This window comes from Echinops telfairi, unplaced genomic scaffold (assembly GCF_000313985.2).
Source record: "Echinops telfairi isolate 266 unplaced genomic scaffold, ASM31398v2 ScPeMD7_3533;HRSCAF=4204_0, whole genome shotgun sequence".
Classification (NCBI taxonomy): Eukaryota; Metazoa; Chordata; class Mammalia; order Afrosoricida; family Tenrecidae; genus Echinops; species Echinops telfairi.
Genome location: NW_022107431.1, coordinates 37,951,345 through 37,970,097, shown reverse-complemented (window position 1 = coordinate 37,970,097; position 18,753 = coordinate 37,951,345). Strand labels below are relative to the sequence as shown.

The following is an 18,753-nucleotide window of genomic DNA, read 5'->3' as shown; positions in this document are numbered from 1 at the left end:
TAGTTGCTTTAGTGCTAGGTGGCCACTTAACATCATCCTAGCTTCTCTGCATTCCCATCTTAGGGTGCTGATGGTGGTCAGGAGTCACTTGGACAGGTTTTTCATCAGTCTACTGTTTTCTCTCTACTCCAGTCTCCAATCCGTACCGTAAACCATGTATGTTTTCTTAACATTACTCTATTATAATACTTCCCATCGTGTTTTTTTTCTTGTCAAATGATGGCACACAAATAAGGCCTTTTCCGTAGATAAGAGGCTTGTGTCTTATCTCATTTTACCTTTGTGTTCTCAGCTAAAGCCGCTGTGGGAAAGGGTATTGGCCTCCTGTAACTTCACAAATGAGAAGGAGAATGAAGACCCCCCCACCCCACCCCGCTCCCACCCCTAGGCTGATTCCTATGAAGGGAGGTCATACATACCCATTTACTTATTCTGGCACTAGCCCGCCCTCCCGCAGAACGCTCTTTCTCTGTTGGGTTCAATAATTTGTTGCAATAATGACACAGAATTCCCAGACTATACTCACAGTTATGGAGCTTTTTAAGGAAGCAAAACATTACAATTCAGAATCAGGAACCACTCAGGACAGCTTTTCTTAACCATACCGGCAGACGGGCCTCTCTCTGGTCTTGGCCCTTAAGACCCTAGGCCCAGCCAACTTCGTTCCTGCTTGGGTAAGTGTTACGAAACTCTTTAGCTCTGCCAATAAGTCCCCTGGCACAGCACACTCAGCCCAAAGGCACTCAAGTTCCATGAGTCAGCTAACTCACTGTAAGCACATCACACTGTGGGCTCAGCACTCAGTCTCACATCAGTCCCCTGAGTGCGCCGCTGCTTCTACCCGTCTCACACCATCTCCAGTGTTACAACGCGCTCTCATTCTGTCTGGTCCTGTGTCAAGAAGGTCCTCAGCACAGGGAATGTGGATCCAAAGGACATGTTTTGCTCTGATCTCTTCTTGATAATAGCCAGCCCCCCCAACCCCCACCCCCGCCCACCCATTTCCCCCTCTGAGCTGACTCATTTTAAGCCCAGCAGGTTGGCAAAGTTGACCAAGCCCCTTGTTAGAGTTCCATACACCTTATTTTTAGGATCCCACCTCCCCAAGTGTGCCACATACTTCATTTGCATTTTAATTAAGTTGTCCAGTCTCCTGGTGGGCCCCAACCTTGTTTGCATGTTATTGTCAGTAGGTGCAATTGAGTCAACCCTGCCGACTCATAACGACCCCATGTACAACAAAGCAAGACTGCCCAATGGAGTGCCAGCCTCACAATTATTGCTATGTTTGAATCTTTGTTGCAGCCACACTGCGTCGATATATCTAGGAGTCTTCCTCTCTTTTGCTAACCCTCTAATTGACCAAGCATGATAGCATGCCTAAGGTCTGTGAGATGACGGTTTACCGTCCTTCCTTCTAAGGAGCACACTAGCTATTAAGTTTGTTTGTTCTCTTGTCAATCCGTGGTATATTTTCAGTCTGTGGTATATTTAACACTCTTTATTCAAATCATAATTCAAATGCATCAATTCTTCTGTCGTTCTTATTCATCGTCAAGGTTTCGCATGCGTATGAGGCCATTGGAAATAGCCTGGCTTGGGTCAGATGCACCTTAGACTTCATAGTGACATCTTTGCATTTTAGCACTTTAAGGAGGTCTTTTGTAGAAGATCTGCCTAATCAATAAGTCGTTTGATTTCTTGACTGTTGCTTCCATGGGTTGTGGCTTGTGGATCCACATAAAATTATATCCTTGGCAATACATACCAATCTTTTCTCTATTGGAAAGCTGCTTTTAGGTCCATTTGTGAGGATTTTTGTTGTCTTTGCACTGAGGTGTAACCCATAATGAAGGCTGTCAGCTTGCATCTTTATCAATAAATGTTTCAAGTCCTTTTCTCTTTCAACAAACAAGGTTGTGTCCTCTGTGTACCACAGGTTCTTAATGAATCTCCCTCCGATCCTGATGTTGCAGGCTTCATTAAGCCCAGCTTCTAGGAATGCTTGCTTGACGTGCAGATAGACTACGTGTTGTGAAAGGATACAGTACTAATGTACACCTGTCCTGCTCTTAGGCCAGACAGTTTGTTCCGTTTGAATCATTGTATCTTGGTCTACGTTCCACAGGACCACAATTTAGTGTCAGGAATTCCCATTCTTCTCGATGTTATCCATAATTCACTGCCATCCAGAGAGTCAGTTGGTCAATGCAGCACAGGTAAATGTTAATCTGGTATTCTCTGTGTCCAGCCACGATCTATGTGACATCCTTTATTCCACATCCTCTTCTAAATCTGTATTGGCTTAAATTTCTGGAAGTTCTTTGCTCATGTGCTACTGCAATCACTTCTAATTATCTTCAGAAAAAAATTACTTGTTTGGAGTATTAATGATATGTTTCAACAACTTCTACATTCTGTTGGATCACCTTTCTTTCTCTTTTTAAATCATTTTATTGGGGGCTCTTACAACTCTTGTTACAATCCATACATCAATTGTATCCGACATAGTCGTACGTATATCCCATGGTTCTTTTCTAGATGTTTACTTTCCATTAAGCCCTTGGGATCAGCTCCTCTTTTTCCCCCTCCCTCCCACCCCCACCCTCGTGGCCCCTTGATAGATGATAGATTGTTAATTATTTTCAAATCTCACACCGACCGCTGTCTCTCTTCCCCTCTGGTTTCTGCTGTTCTTCCCCCTGGATGCGGGTGTGTGGTTATGTGCCATTCATTGTGATCGGTGTCCCCCTCCTTCCCCACCTATTATCCCCCCTTTCCCCCTACCCTTTTGATCCAGATAACTGTCTTCCAAATTTCTTGGCATAGATGAGTAAGCACCTCCGGGGCTGCCCCTGTTTGATGAAGCATCTCAGTTGGCATTCTGTCCATTTCTGGAGCCTTATTGTATGCCATCGCCTTCAGTGCAACTTGGACTTCTTCCTTCAATACTACCAGCTTTTAACCTCCTGAAATGGTTGAATGTTAACTGATTCTTTTTGGTCTAGTGACTTTGTATATTTCTACAATTATTTACTGGGGTAAGACCATGGCTTTCACAAAGGCCTTACAAAAGCAAACCATTGGACTACACATCTTTATTATATTTTAATTAGCACGATGATTTCGTCTGTGATCCTGGAATGATTCCTCACAAAATTCCGCATTCTGGTTTATGTCTCTCGCCTTTCCAGTCGTCGTTGATATTCTCTGAATTCTTAGTGCGCGTTGACAAATAGGCACCCTTTTTGTTCATTGCTCTTTGATCATTGTTCTCGCAAAGCTCCCCTCCCTGGTCCCAGCTCATAACAGAACCTTTCCTATTTTATGTCTGCAACTGCCTTCTACAAACTCATGAATATTATATCTCTCTCAAACCTTTCTACAGAAGTCTCCACCTGTTTATCCAACTAGATAGAAAACTTCCACACAAGCTCCCACGAAGCCTCAGCCGACCTGCCAGCACTGCTCTGCCCTCATTTTACTCTCCAAGGCCAGTCTTTGCCCCTGTGGACGGGCACTGGAACTTGCTCTAGCAATTGCTCTTCTTCTTCTTTCTGACACAGCTGCAACTTCCTCTTTGAAGTACTGTTTTCTTAGAACCTCCCAGGTTTCCTCTTTCCTCCTTCTCAGCTTTAGATTTTTATTTATATTTGGTATTGTTTTCATAGGCACTTATTCCTTGCTCCTTCCTAGTATCCCTGGCAGTCTGACCATGCAGGGGTGGGTCATCTAGGCCTGTGTAGCATATTGGAAAGCTCCATATTTGAAAACCTACATTGTTTCTAGGCCATGTCATCCATTTCCTGGTCTTAAGTAACAGCAACACACGAGTGACTCAGATTTATATCTCAAGCCCTACCCTTCCCCTGAAAGCCTGACTCCTGTGCTCAACAATAACTTACTCAAGATCAAGAGGAATAAGATTGAACTCCTGACTTTGCCCTCTCAACCTCCCATTTCCCCAGAAGCTCAGTTCCTGACTTCTATGTCCTTCAGTTTTGTCAAATAACCTTGGAAGTTACACTTGACTTCTGTCTGTCTCTCTCACTCTCAAAACAAAACTCATAGCCAGCAAGCCGATTCCCACTCATGGGAGCGAGAGGGGAGAACTGCCCCAGGGAGTTTCTGAGACTGTAACTCTTTGTGGCATTAGAACGTCTCTTCAGTTTGTCTTTAATCACATACCTACCCTGTTTCTCCGAAAGTAAGACACCCCCGAAAATAAGACCTACTTACCGTTTTGCCTTTTGCTGAAATATAAGGCATCCCCCAAAAATAAGACTGCCCTGAAAATAAGGCCCCCCGAAGCTACCCTAACTCTGGACTCTGGACCATAGCCGCGCAGCTCACTGTTGGCTACAGCGCAGCCGGAGCAGACAGAAAGTATGAGGTCTCTTTTAATAAAACAATAAATGTATACTGTATTCTTCTTCATGGAAAAATAAGACATCCCCTGAAAATAAGACCTAGCGCATCTTTGGGAGCAAAATGTAATATAAGACACTGCCTTATTTTCGGGGAAACAGCATACTACTGTGGTGAAGGCAATCAGCACCTCTGGCCTAGACGTGGTCAAGGCTGTCCTCATCAGTGTCCTCCTCCCTGATTTTTACACCACTTCTACTTTTTCAGCACATCAAGTGATCCACTTAACATATATGACTACCTGAGTCACAACTCTGTTGGAAATCTCTCACTGATATCTGCCTACTTTCGAGTAGGCTTTCTTTCAGGGTCGACAAGGCCCACTACAAGCCAGCTTCCTGACATCAATCAACTCTCACTACTTTTCCCCTCTTCACTTCACTCCAGTTGCGTTGACCTCCTTGCCACCACCCTGAGGGGGTTATGCCAATTGTCCCCCTATGACTGGCCACTTCATTTTAGGATTTCCCTTTCTCTCTACCCTCCAAACCAACAAATATTTTATCTTATCGTGCAGCGCAACTCTTTAAAACTTACCAGTGAGTGTCTGTGCAGAGTCTAGCCTTGGGTACTTCAGTGATAGGGTCTCTGTCCATCTCTCCATCCGACATGTTAGCCAGAGTCTGTTGCTCTTCTCCCTCCCTTCAACACTCTGCCATCTCGACCTCTGTTTGCAGCGTGCGTGACCTCCTCCAACGCCGTGATGAACATACCCAACTGATTTGTGACTTCTCTCTTGTCTCCCAAGATGGAATGAATCTGTCCATCTGCTGGGCCATTCTTCCTGGACATTATGTTGACCATATCACCATCATATTCTATGACTTTTATTAAATTAGATCCAATGAGATGCTTGAGAATGCTAAACATAGCGTTAGGTTCCTGGTAACTACTCAATATTTGATTATGAGTGGTAGTGATGATGATACTGTATTTTGTCTTCTAGATTGAGACCCTTAAGAAACAGAACTTTTGTCTCATTCATCCAACCCAGGGCCTGTCTGACCTAGAAACAAAAACAAACAAAACTCAATTCTGACTCATCAGGATGCTACAGGACAGGGTAGAACTGTCCCCTTCTGAGTTTTCAAAGCTTTACGCCTTTACAGGACTAGAAAACACACATTTCTCCCTTGGGGATTTGAACTGTGGACCTTGAGGCTTACAGGCCTATGCATCACTACTATGCCACCAGGGCTCCTTTTATTTGTGAAGGTACATAACAATAATAGAACTGCAAATGCAAAAGCCCTGAATGCATAGTGAGATAGGCCAAACCAGAAAAGCAGGTCCAGGTTCAAATATTGCTGAAAATAATGGCGCCGAGTCAGAAAACAGTCGTGTTTCTTGTTTCAACTTATAATTGAGTCATCACATAAGCATTCATATCAGGTGCTTTTAGGAGAGTAAGCAGCCGTGATGCATGTGTTCTCACAGTGATTCGACCAAAGTGCATGCTCTCAGCAGCCCTCACTGGGTGAAGACGATGCCTCGCAATTGATATGCTGCCATTTCCCTGACAGGCTGGGAAGAGGGCAGAACAACACGCCTGGATCACACCAGCAACACAGCTTAGGTTTCTCTCTGTGTGTGTTAGTACATCATCAGACCTCCCCAAGAGTTCAGTGCGGCAGGCCGGGCTGTACCCACTAATCCATCAATGTGGATAAATGAAAAATGCTTTCTCCAAGTTATCAGAAAACCGAATCCATATTCTTTTTCATGTAATATGAGAATTTTGTTTAAATAGGCAAAAGAGGAGCACTTCAGTCACCTAGCGGGAAGAAGTTACCACTCCCAGTGTGAGTCAACGGTGTGAGGGAACAGAGGTAAGATGTGGGAAGTTAGAAACTAGAAGTTTCTGGAAGGACCTTGTGGAGCTAGCCAGGAGGGGAGCCCTTCCTGCTGCCTGACAGGCATATGTGATGAGAACAGAGCAACACATGGCCTGGCCTTCAGGTTCTGTGGAACTTAAAGATATCAAGGTAGCCCCTGAAAGGACCAAAAAGTCTTGGATATCATATGTGAAAATCTTATATGTGATTTTCTCTGGAGGAAAGAGAAAGATAAAACAAGGAGTGTAATCAGAAGGGAGAATATAAGAAGCTTATGCTTTTTTCATAACTCCCTATTGCATTAAGTGCACAATGGGTACATGGGTGATTGCTATGCTAACCTTTATATCTTTTATAATAAATGTAATATAACTTGGAACATGCATCTTGTCTGTGAATAAGTGAATGTTTTAAAAGGGAATTTGGCAAGGCCTTTTAGTGTTTCATATTTCTAAGACCTAGCCAGGTTCTTTTTTTAAGGCCCAGTGTAGCTTCTTCTGCTCCCATGCATTATCCTCTAAGGAGAAACTATCTCAGTTTTTTGAGGTTTTTATGCTTCAAACAAGTCCCTGGGTGGAGCAACAGGTAGATGCCTTTGGCTGTCACCTGGAAGGTTGAAGGTTCGAGTCCATCCAGGGTGCTTCAACAGAAAGAACACCAAAAATATAATAATTCTATGTCAAGTAAGATGAGAAATACATTAACAAAAACTATTAACAAGCTATTAATAAAAAATAAAATCTTGTTCTGTAATTGGTAGCCATGTAGGTGTTCTTAACAAATCATTTGTGAGTAAGTATCTCCTTTGTAGCCATTGAAATATTTTAAATGAGTTACATGTCTGCCTTTAATTCATTCTTTAAAATCATTTTATTGGGGGCTCTTACAGCTCTTATCACAATCCATCCATCCATCCATTGTGTCAAGCACATTTGTACATAAGTTGCCATTATCATGTTCAAAATATTTTCTTTCTACTTGAGCCCTTGATATCAGCTCATTTTCCTCTCTGCCTTATGAACCCTTGATGTCTGCTTTTAATTTCTAAAGACTTTGGGGGGTCCACTCATCAGCACTGGTAAAGTGTATTCAAAAGGCCCCTTTTAATTCCAGAAGATTTGTCAACTGTGGCTTTTCCTGTGGACCGTCCAACTGGACCACACTGGAGCTTTGTTTACTACGCCAAGGAATACAAGGAATTTGGCACTGACAGGAAATCTAATGATAGGGCTGGAAGATGATTACCAAAGAAACTGGGTTCTGGCATTAGAATATTTACAAACAAGAGAACAATTAGGGACTGCCATCAGCTACACACCCTTAAATTTAGCTCTAATCACACTCTGCTTAGTAGAGTAAAATGTGTGTGTGTGTGTGTGTGTGTGTGTGTGTGTGTGTGTGTGTGAAAGGCCACTAGGAGGAGGTTAAAACATTGTGATGCATCCAATTTTACAATTGAATCCACTACGTACTGTTGACTTCCTTTTTTGTTGTTGTTGCACGAGACACAGCTATGAGTGTGACGCTGGAGAGAGGGGAAGAACTGTCTTGAAGGACCTGTGAGGAGCTCTTTTTCTTCATCTGCTTCTTACACAAGGTAGTGTGCTAAGGGTCAGCTGTTGCCTTCCAGCGACATGTACACCAGATGTGAGATATCATTGCCTAAGAGTATGCACAGCAAAACAATTTCACCACATCTAATTTTTGTAAAGCAAAATTTAGCAAATCTATAGTGTTCCACGTTTTATGAAATGCCAGATTTCTGATTACATGACATGGATTAGATGCATGCAAGCACATTTATTACCACTCTTAAAATTTCCATCTTTGATATCCCTAAGTAGGAAACATGGAACATATAAACTGTTCTCAAAATTAAACACAGGAGGTGTTTGACCACCATTCCCTTCTCTTAATGCGAATCACATGATTAAAACCCAAACCCATTGAGTCTATTCCAACCCACAGCTACTAAAGGACAGCAGTACTGCTTCCCAGATTTTCTGAGACTGCAAACCTCTGTAGGAGCAGACAGCCTCATCTTTCTCTCGGGGAGTGACTGGTGGGTTTGAACTGCCAATTTGGCAATCTAACACAATGCTTAACCTACAACTCCACTAGAGCTCTTTCTTGATTAGAAAAGCAGTCCTAATTTCCTAGTGCATTTTAAGAGAATATATAGATTGAATCCATAAGGAAGGAATTGCAACAATACATTAAAGTAAATAATAAATGGTTCAAGAGTGACTTTTTAAAAAATTATTTTATTGAGGGCTCGTACATTTCTTATCACAGTCCATACATACATCCACTGAGTCAAGCACCTCTGTACACCCGTTGCCCTCATCCATCTCAAAACATTTGCTCTCCACTTTAGCCCTCAATATTGTTTTCTCATTTCCCCCCTCCCTCCTGAACCCTTCATAATTCATAAATTATTATAGATTTGTCATAAGTTACCCTGTCCGATGTCTCCCTCCTCCCTCTTCTCTGATGCCAGCTATGTGGACAACAATCCCTCACCCCAGAAGAAGTTACTTGAGAGGACGGCAATGAAGGGGAGCTAGGGGAGAGGGGCAGCTAGGGGAGAGGGGCATGTCTGATCAGAGCAAATGGGAGCATTTGGGGAGGAAGAGAGAGTGGAGCACATCCTGACCCACCAGGCCTGGAGGACGACATCCCCTCTCTGAACAGCCTGTGGACAGAGTGGACAATATGGCTGATCCCACCACGAGACACGCCGTCCCTTGATGGCCCCGGGCTCTAAGGGTGACAACGCTGGAGACTCAGTGTTGGGACTGGCCCAGACTGACCCTGAGACCCCGAGGCAAACCACAAAAATCATGCGGCAAAGCAACCGTGAGAGCAGAGCAGAGAGCACCCGGGGGAGTACAAAGAGTGACTTTTTAAAGAAAATGTTTAATGCACATTGGGGACATAGAAAAATAAAATTATAAAACTTACAGATGTTGCTTTTCATTTGGAGATTACAAATCATTAGCAAGAAATATCCTATTATACACCAAAAAGCAAAGTACATATGTATTTTGAAACAAGCAGTATCCACAATGTGGAAAAGAACATCACCATTAACTGTCACTGGCTTGCATTGTGGGATTTGTGACTGTTATACCACAGCCTTCAGACGGGACACTTGGGGGCATACATACAGTGGGCCAGGTTGATATGAACAGCTAAGAACAGCCGTCAGTTCTTCTGGCTCCCCTGGCCTACCTCAGCTTTCACGGCTAAGAAAAGGCCCACTATGTCTCCTGAAAAGAAGTGTCCCCTTTGTTCTTGATGAATCATTTGTGACTAAGTATCTCCTTTGTAGCCATCGGAATATTTTAAATGAATTGCATGTCTGCCTTTAATTCATTTTTAACAGTCATTTTATTGGAGGCTCTTACAGCTCTTATCACAATCCAACCATCCATCCATTGTGCCAAGCACATTTGTACATAAGTTGCCATCATCATTTTCAAAACATTTTCTTTCTACTTGAGCCCTTGATATCAGCTCATTTTCCTGTCTGCCTTATGAACCCTTGATGTCTGCTTTTAATTTCTAAAGACTTTGGGGGGGTCCACTCACCAGCACTGGTAAAGTGTATTCAAAAGGCCCCTTTTAATTCCAGAAGATTTGTCAACTGTGGCTTTTCCTGTGGACCGTCCAACTGGACCACACAGGAGTCACCTGATTCATCACAGTAGCAAAATTCCAGTTAGGAAGTACAGAGGAGAGTTCAAACCTGAATTTGATCTAGGCTCGAGTATTTCTTGCTTGTTCCATGACAAAAATTTCTTCCCTGGCTTTTTAAATATTAATGGTGATCTTTTCTTTCTTGCTCTTTACTTTTATTTGTATTTTTATATTATTATTGTATTCTTGCCATTTTATCTTGTTGTTGTTGTTGTTGTTGTTGTTGTTACTGCTGGGTTTCCCAGTTTGGTGAAGCACAAAAGGAACAGATGCATAGTAACTGATGCCAGGGTTTATCGGGGATGGGGCAGACAGAGATGACGAGGGGACTTGGGAGCAAACAAGGAATCCAAGAGGGGCTAGTGGGCACTGGAATTGATTGTGATGATGTATATATAACTGACTTTCAGTTATTTAACCACGGGGGTAATATGAGTTGTCAATACAACATCAAAAAAACCTTTATAAAAAAAGAAAAAGAATGTTGATATAATGTGGCAAATATAGCCAATCATTGAATGATGTGTATAGAAATTGCTTAATTTGCTATGTAAACTCTCACCAAAACACATTAAATAAAAAAGTAAAAATAATTTTAAAAGCAGGAGAGTTCAGATTGATTTCATGTCAGATGGAGTTCAGTGATGACTCCATTTCAATCGTAACTGTTCCCTCCAAAGGACAAAACTCTATTTTCAATGTCCTGGAACTGCTGCTTTAAAGTTCTTCTCTCTGCCTCCTCTCAGACATACAAACGCTGCACAATGAACTCCATTTCTCTGACTCAATCGTCTATGGATTGGTAGCAGTCAAAGGGGACAAATGTACTGTAATCTTAAAATCTTCCTTGAGAAAAAAATAGAAATGATTGGTAATCCACTACTACTGGCACAGTCCTTCCAAGTTTCATCGAATGATTGACACATTTAGCAAACTATATGTTGCAAAGGTAAGTATGCTAAATTGTCTATGTCATGGCAATATTTTGCAAAGCTGTGATCATGAATGATGTGGCGATCAGTAGGAAGTGTATTGCTGAATTGCTGGTCTTGGCTGAATTCTGAAGTCTGTCCCTTTCGTACCACCTTCCAAACAGTGTCACGGTTACAATAGGTCCAGATGTCCCATTCTTGTCTACCAAACGTCCATCTTTTAGTACCTAAAGAACAGTGGAAAAAGTAGTGTCAGCTTTATTGAAATATACATTATATGCACACTAATGGTTTCAAACCATCATAGATATCATTATTAATCTAGAACAGTGGTTCTCAACCTTCCTAACGCCACGACCCTTCAATACAGCTCCTCATGTTGTGGTGACACCCTAACCATAAAATTGTTTTCATTGCTACTTCATTACTGGAATTTTGCTACTGTGATGAATCAGGTGATTCCCGTGAAAGGGTCATTTGACCCCCAAAGGGGTCGCGACCCACAGGTTGAGAACCACTGATCTAGATGCTCTGGCTTGAGGAGGAAGGAGTATGTAAGACAGGAAAGGAACAGTTAGTTTATATGTAATAAAGACTAGAGTGATTGTAAAAGGTTTGATACTTGAATTTCAACAATCAAATGTATCCTTAATTTAAGAAATCACCATTTACAAGAATTTAGAATCAATTTATAAACAAAGTAATCAGAAACGATTGTTATCAGGAGCCCTGGTGGGCTAGTAGTTTATGAGTTGGATGGTAATTGCAAGGTGAGCAGATGAAATCTACCCTGAATCCTCAAAGAAAGATGAAGCTCGCTCTCCTCTTAAAGAGTTACAACTTCAGGGACACTGGGGAGAAATTCTACTCTGTTCCATAGGGTCATGAAGAATCAGAACTGACTCAATGGCAGTGGTCTGCTTTTTATGGTCATTATTTAAAGATAGCAGGTAGATTCCAAATCCTGGCCACTTTATGTGTAACAGAGCAAAATGCTGTCCAGTCTTACATCAACTTCAGGATTACTGATATATTTGAGTCCATGGTTACTAAATCAGGAACTAACCCAAAAACCAAACCCACTGCCATCAAGTTGATACCGACTGACACAGAGCAACCCTAGGAGGCGGTAAAACATTACTGAGACAGGTAGCCTCACCTTTCTCTAAGGAGAGGCTGAAGGTTTTGAGTCTTGTGATTGGTAGCCCCTGCTGTGATAGATAGGTTTATTGTGCCAACCTAGCCAATTGGAACATGTGGAATTAATCAGACCTGCTTCGCCAAGGTGCTGGTGGGTACATCGCTTGAGCTTGAGGCTGGTGGGTCCTGTCAGCTTGCGTTGCTTGCTTTCAATAGCCCACCCGGGCCTGCTTCATTAAGCTCTGGGGCTACTGACTGTGGTTGACTCACCCTGCTGCTTGCTGTCTGTGGGCCGACTCTGCTTGCCTTGCCCCAGGGTAAACTCTGCTGTCTGCTGCCTTGCCCTTGGACCCAAAGCTCGAGTGAGTTGAAGGATTTCCAGTATATTAATTGTTCCAAGGAAGTGAGTTGAACTGAACCCTCTGTACTGCTGTGTAGACGAATTAGCAGTTATATTCTTTCTCTCTATATAAACCTATCTATATATACATAATCGTAAGTATCCCAGTTTCATTTCTCTACAGAACCCTGCCTAACACAAATGCTTACACAACAGTGCAAACAAGTAGCAAACTTACCATCTATACTCATGTATAAGCTGAGTTTTTCAGCACATTTTTTATGCTGGAAAAAGCCCCCTTGGCTTACACTCAAGTGAGGGTCCCACTTACCTGCTCTCCAGTGCAGCTGAAGTTTTTGTACTTTTAAAGTTATTATTGATACAATATTGTTTTTTGTTGACCCTCTTTTCCACTTACAGAGCTAGTTTACTTTTTTCTTTGAAATAAATATTCAAAAACATTTAACCTACTGATGCCTCAATTAATGTAATTTTAAAAAGTTGACAATGTTATTGACATATAATGCATATATCATACAATTCAATGGTTTAAATACATTTCAACGCAATCAATTTCAGAACATTTTCTTCATTCTTTTACTCATTATTATTTTTTTTAAATACATTTATTTGGGGCTCTGACATCTCTTATTACAATCCATACATTCATCCAGTGTGTCAAGAACATTTGCACATATGCCGCCATCATTATTTTCAAAGCATTCTCTTCCCACTTGATCCCCTGATAGCAGTTCCCCATTTCAATTAATGTAACTTTATTGGTAGCTATTTTTATTTTGAAATTTACCAGTTGCTGCTGCATTTCTCACCCTAGGCTTATAATGGAGTCCATACGTTTCCCAGTTTTTTTGTGGTAAAAGTAGGTGCTTCAGCTTATATTCGGTCAGTATCTACTCGAGTATATACGATAAGTAGCAAACAAATCAACCTCACTGCCGCTGAGTCCATTCCAATGTACAGTGTCTCTATAGAACAGAATGAAATTGCTCCTTCGGTTTTGAGACTGTAAATCTTTATGGGAGCTCAAAATCTCATCTTTCTCTCTAGGAGCAGACTGGTGGGTTTGAATTGCTAACCTTGTGATTAGCAGCCCAATGTATATAAGTCATACCCTTTCATTAAGGAGCTTAAAAGTTCATAGTAAAACTGAATAGATGCTAAACGTGAATTGGCGGGTTCGTGTAATAGAGAGAAGTTAAGTGATTCATGTGGAACCAATGGAGGTTTAGGAAGTCTGAAAGAGAAAACTTGGATTAATTTGTTTCCCAGAGTGAGGTATGACCTGGCACAAGTAGAAGCAGTTTGGGATTTCTCCCATGGACTGTATAACAGACTTTGCAAGAAGTGATAATTTAATGAGTAAAGACTCAGTCTGAGACAGTAATATGCATGACAGGTCTAGATAGCTTGTTTCCCCACTAAGTTTGGTTAGCAGAATAGTGTGCTGGAGCCAATAGTGCACAGGTTGTTAAATCGCCAGGAATATTGTCAGCTGGTGGTTAAATCCAGTCATGAAATTTCAAGGTAGAAATATTTACACCATGAAAATTGGCAGATCCCACAAGTGCTCCTCCATAGAATGAATTGTTAAAATGTATACCTCTGGATAGAACTGAAGATTAAAAGAAAGGAAAATAAGCCCTAACTAAGGTCAAAGAGGACAATAGGGACTGAATTATTCAAATACTGGAAGACTAGATCTACCCTGAAGACACGAAGAATTCTCTGCAAGAAAGGTATATGTGCCGAGGAGTATAGCAAGGAAATGGATTCATCAGTTGTAGAAGCCACATTTTGGATGGGGAAGAAATGGGAAATCAAATAATTCATATACTTCATTAATGGTGAAAAATAACTACATATCCTAGAAGGTCAGTATTGTGTTGATCACATATACACAGTGATACACAAGTTATCAGTCACTACCTATTAGTAACTAAAAGAACAAAAGACAATGTTAAATTATCATTTATTACAGAAAAACTATGGAAAGAATCAATAAGCCAAGAAGTTGGTCCTTTGACAGGATTCACAAAATTGACAAGCCTCTGGCAAATTTAACAAAGGAAATGAAAGAGAAGATGCAAACATCAACTATTAGAGATGAAAAGGGCAACATCACTACAGATCCAAATGAAATAAAATGAATAACACACTACTATGAAAGATTACAACTACAGCAAGCTTGATAGTTTAGAAGAAATGGACAAATACCTAGAAATATGCCATCTACCCAAGTTAACTCAGACAGATGTAGACAACCTGCACAGGCTCATTAACGAAAGTGGAACTAGAGAAGGTAATCCAGAAACCTGCCACCCTTCCATGCTAGGTATCCCCTAGCCTCTACTCAGCCCCAACCTTGATTCTGATTTTCCAGCTACTTTTGACTATGGGCCTCCCAGCATGCCCTGGGTAGAGATGTCTTCAGAAAAAAAAAATAGTTGTAGCTCAAGGTTCTTGTTTAGGGTCTCTACTTCTGACCCCAAATCTGAGGAGAGCTATAGGTAGGATTAGGATGGGGATGGGGAGGGAAATGGGGTGGGTTGGCGGGGTGGGGAGCAAGCACATGTGTGCTTTGCTATTTGTCTTCCTTGTTGTAAATTTAAGGTTGTTGTGAGAGAGAGAGAGCAAGAGAGAGGGAGAGAGAGAATCTTCCAACCAAGAAAAGCCTAGAATTAGACGGCTTCACAGGGGAATTCTACATAGTAAGTTTTCAGGAAAGAGCTGTTGCCAATTCTACACAGATTATTCCAGCATATAGAAAGGGACAGAAAACTCCCAAACTAATTCTATGAAGCCAGTATAACCCTGATATCCAGGCAAGATCCCACGAAGATGGAAAAATACAGACCAATCTCCCTCATGCACACAGGAGCAAAATTTCTCAATACATTTCTAGCCAATAGAATTCAACAACATATCCAAAAATCCATCATGACCAAATGGAATTCATGTGAGGGATGCAAGGATGGTTCAACATTTTAAGAAAAATCAATGTAACCCTCCTCACAACCAAGACAAAGACTAAGAACCACATGATCATATCAATAGATGTGGTAAAAGCATTTTATAACGTCCAACACCCATTTCTGATAAAAAAAACACTCAAAAAATAGGAATAGAGGGGAAATTCCTCAACATAATAAAGGCAATGTATGAAAATCCAAAGGCCAAAATCACACTTGAGGAACCACTGAGAACACTTTCCCTCCGAATGGGAACTACACAAGGATGCCCCTAACACCACTCTTACTCAGCATCATGTAGAAAGTCTGAACAGCATCCATTGGAGAACAGAAAGAAATCAAGGAAATACAACTGAGCAAAGAAGAAGTAAAACGGTTGCTATTTGCAGATGATATGATTTTATATACATAGACCCCCAAGGACTTCTTAAAAGACTGTTGGAAACAATTGAAGCCTTTTGTAAAGTATCAGGATAAAATTAACAAGCAGAAATCAATTAGATTCCTATAGACCAGCGAAGAGAGCTTGGAAAAGGTTCACTGCTTCTTAATTGGTCACTGTTCATGTATTGTTTCTCTTTTAGTAACTTGTTCATTGAAGGGACAAAATAAAATACCAGAGCTACATTTTACTTTATATTTGAGTAAAAGTTTAAAATGAATTAAACAGAATCCTTTATTTTTTGGTCATTCATCTCTAATATCGTAACATTATGTCTGTTTTGGCTTTCATAGGATTAACTGCTCAAAATTCAAACCCAAACCCAAACTCATTGTCACTGGGTCAACGCAGACTCATAGTTTACCTGACAGGGCAGGGTAGATAAATGCCCCTCTGTGCTTCTGAGACTCTAACTCTTTACAGAAGTAGAAAGCCTCATCTTTGTCCCAAGGAGTGACTGGTGTTTTCAAACTGCTGACCTTGCAGTTAACAGCCCAAAGGGTAACCACTATGCCACCTGGGCTCCTGCTATTTAAGATTAGTGACTGGTTTTTAGGTGCTAACTAGAACGTAACATTTTTACCAATTTCTTGTTGTACATTTTCCTAAAATATACTTTACATTTTACTGGCTGACCTCTTAAGCAGTGCCTATAGTTTGACCGTTTGGTGATTCTCTTAGCCATGGAAATCACTGTGGGATGTGTAAAATGATAGGTCTCATCTGTAGCATTTTAGATATAGTGGGTATGGAGTGCAATCTGACACTGATCTGGACTTAAAAGATGTTCAATACCTGTGACTTATTTTTGGTTTTTCCTCTTAGTCATAGACAGCTTTGTTAACCAGGTAAATTTTGCAGTAAACACAAAAACCTCTCTGTCATTGCATAAATGCTGACTCCTAGTGACCACATAGGATAGGTGAGTTTCTGAGTGTGTAACTCTTGGCAGAAGCAGAAAGGCACTGCTAACCTTGAAGTTAGCAACCCAAAGCCTAACTATGGTGCCTTTTGCATTAAGTATTCAAAACGAAACTCTGATGTTTCTGTAACCCTTTACTATGCACAGGAGCTCTGGTGGCAGAGTGGATATGTTGGGGTGCTGACTGCAAGGTCAACAGCTTGAAACCATCAGCCAAAAGCCCAAGCTTTCTACTCCCGTAGAGTTACAGGCTCAGAAACTCGCAGGAGCAATTCTCTCCTGCCCCAGAGGGTCACGAAGACTCCGCATTGACGTGGTGGCGGGGAGTTTGGTTTGAGGTTTGTTGGTGTGATTTTCTCTCCTCGTGAACTGTTGTCACAATACACTGTTGTATTTGAACATCATCCAAACAATGAGGAAGGTAGGAGAGGAAATTGCAAGATGAAGTGGCTTTCCCAGGATTGTGTAATGAATAACATTTCTGTTTTCAGCCTCAGCCAGTGCTTCTGATGTGCACAAGGGTTGTTTACAATGATAAAGCAAGGTGTCCTCACGCTTTTCAACTTGGCTAGTAACGCTCCATCCTGTCAGTCTAAAGCTAGGGAGAGGAAAAGACGCGGGCTTTTGCTGTTCTTCTGCGCCGTGGAATCTGTGCCAACTCAGAGCAACAGAAAGAAACACTGGCCAGGAGTCATCCTAACACCTGTTGTTCCAGCCATTGCTGCAGCCATTGTGTCAATCCATCTCATTGAAGGCCCCCTCTTTTTAGCATGACTTTAGCAAGCATGAAGTCCTTCCTGACAACAAGCACACTGTATGTGACACAAGTCTTACTGTTTGGTCCACGCAAATGCCTTAGTATAGTCAAGAAAACATCTTTCTGGTATGCTCTGTTTTGAGCCAAGATCCATCTGACATCAGCAATGATACCCCTTGTTCCACTTCCGCTTCTGAATGTAGTTTGAATTTCTAGCAGCTCCCTGTTGATGTACTGCTACAAACATTTGTTAATTGTCTTCAGCAAAATCTTACTTGCATGTGATATTGTTGGATAATTTCTAACAATTGTTGGACAATTCTGGTGGGTCTTCTTTGTAATGGGTACAACTGTGGATCTCTGGACAGTTAAGTGTGTTGAAATCGCTGCAAAACTTATCTCCTATAACAATATGTAAGAGGAAGTCTTGCCAGCCTTGCCTCTAAGGAGCATTCTGGTCATACTTTTTCTAAAACCGATCTATTTGTCCTTTAGCAGTCCAGGGGACTTTCAGTGTTCTTCTCCAGCATCACAATTCAAATGCATTGATGCTTTTTCAGTCTTTTTTATTCAATGTCAAACTTTCACATGCATATTAGGCATTCGAAAATACCTAAGATAAAATCCTTGACAACTTCGACTTTTCCTCATTCATCATGATGTTACCTATTGTCCAGTTGTGAGGCTTCTGGTTTGCTTTGCATTGAGTTGTAATCCACACCGAAGGCTGAAATACTTGATCATCATCAGCAAGTGCTTCATGTCCTCCTCACTTTAGGCAAGCAGTTGAAATGCCCTTTTTGACGATGAATGGGATACCATTCTTTTTTATTGTTCATTCCAGTCAGAATAAATCATATGATTTTCTAATTCAAAATAGCCAACACCAGTCCATTTTAGCTCACTAATGCCTAAAATGTCGATTTTTATGCATTCTATTTCGTTTTGACTTCCCACTTTCCTAGATGCATAGATACTTCATACATTGCATGTTTTGATTCCTAGTTGAGGTTTTCAGCAGTTTCTTCTCATTTTGAGTCATGTCCCATCAGCAAGTGAAGGTCCCGAAGGCTTTCCTCCCACACCATTTACTCCATCCGTCACACTACAGTCAACACTATTTTGAGAAAGCAATTCTTCCTCGGTCATATGTGTAGGGCCTTCCAATCTGAGGGGCTCATCGTCTGGTACGTGAATTCTTTCAGCATTGAGAAGCAAGAATCAAGGACAACCATCGCAGAAACCTACTAACATAAGGAGGCTTG

The 18,753-nt window shown here is 41.3% G+C and overlaps 1 protein-coding gene across 1 annotated transcript in view; it reads right to left on the bottom strand.

Annotated features, from left to right (window-relative positions):
• Positions 1–10,149: 10,149 nt before the first annotated feature.
• The window catches only part of VNN2 (vanin 2), a 20,540-nt gene continuing 11,936 nt past the window's right edge, over positions 10,150–18,753 (bottom strand). The window contains exon 7 of the mRNA XM_004702162.2: positions 10,150–11,124. Coding sequence (XP_004702219.1) covers positions 10,933–11,124 — 192 coding nt within the window. The 3' untranslated portion in view covers positions 10,150–10,932. The remainder of the gene's footprint in view (positions 11,125–18,753) is intronic.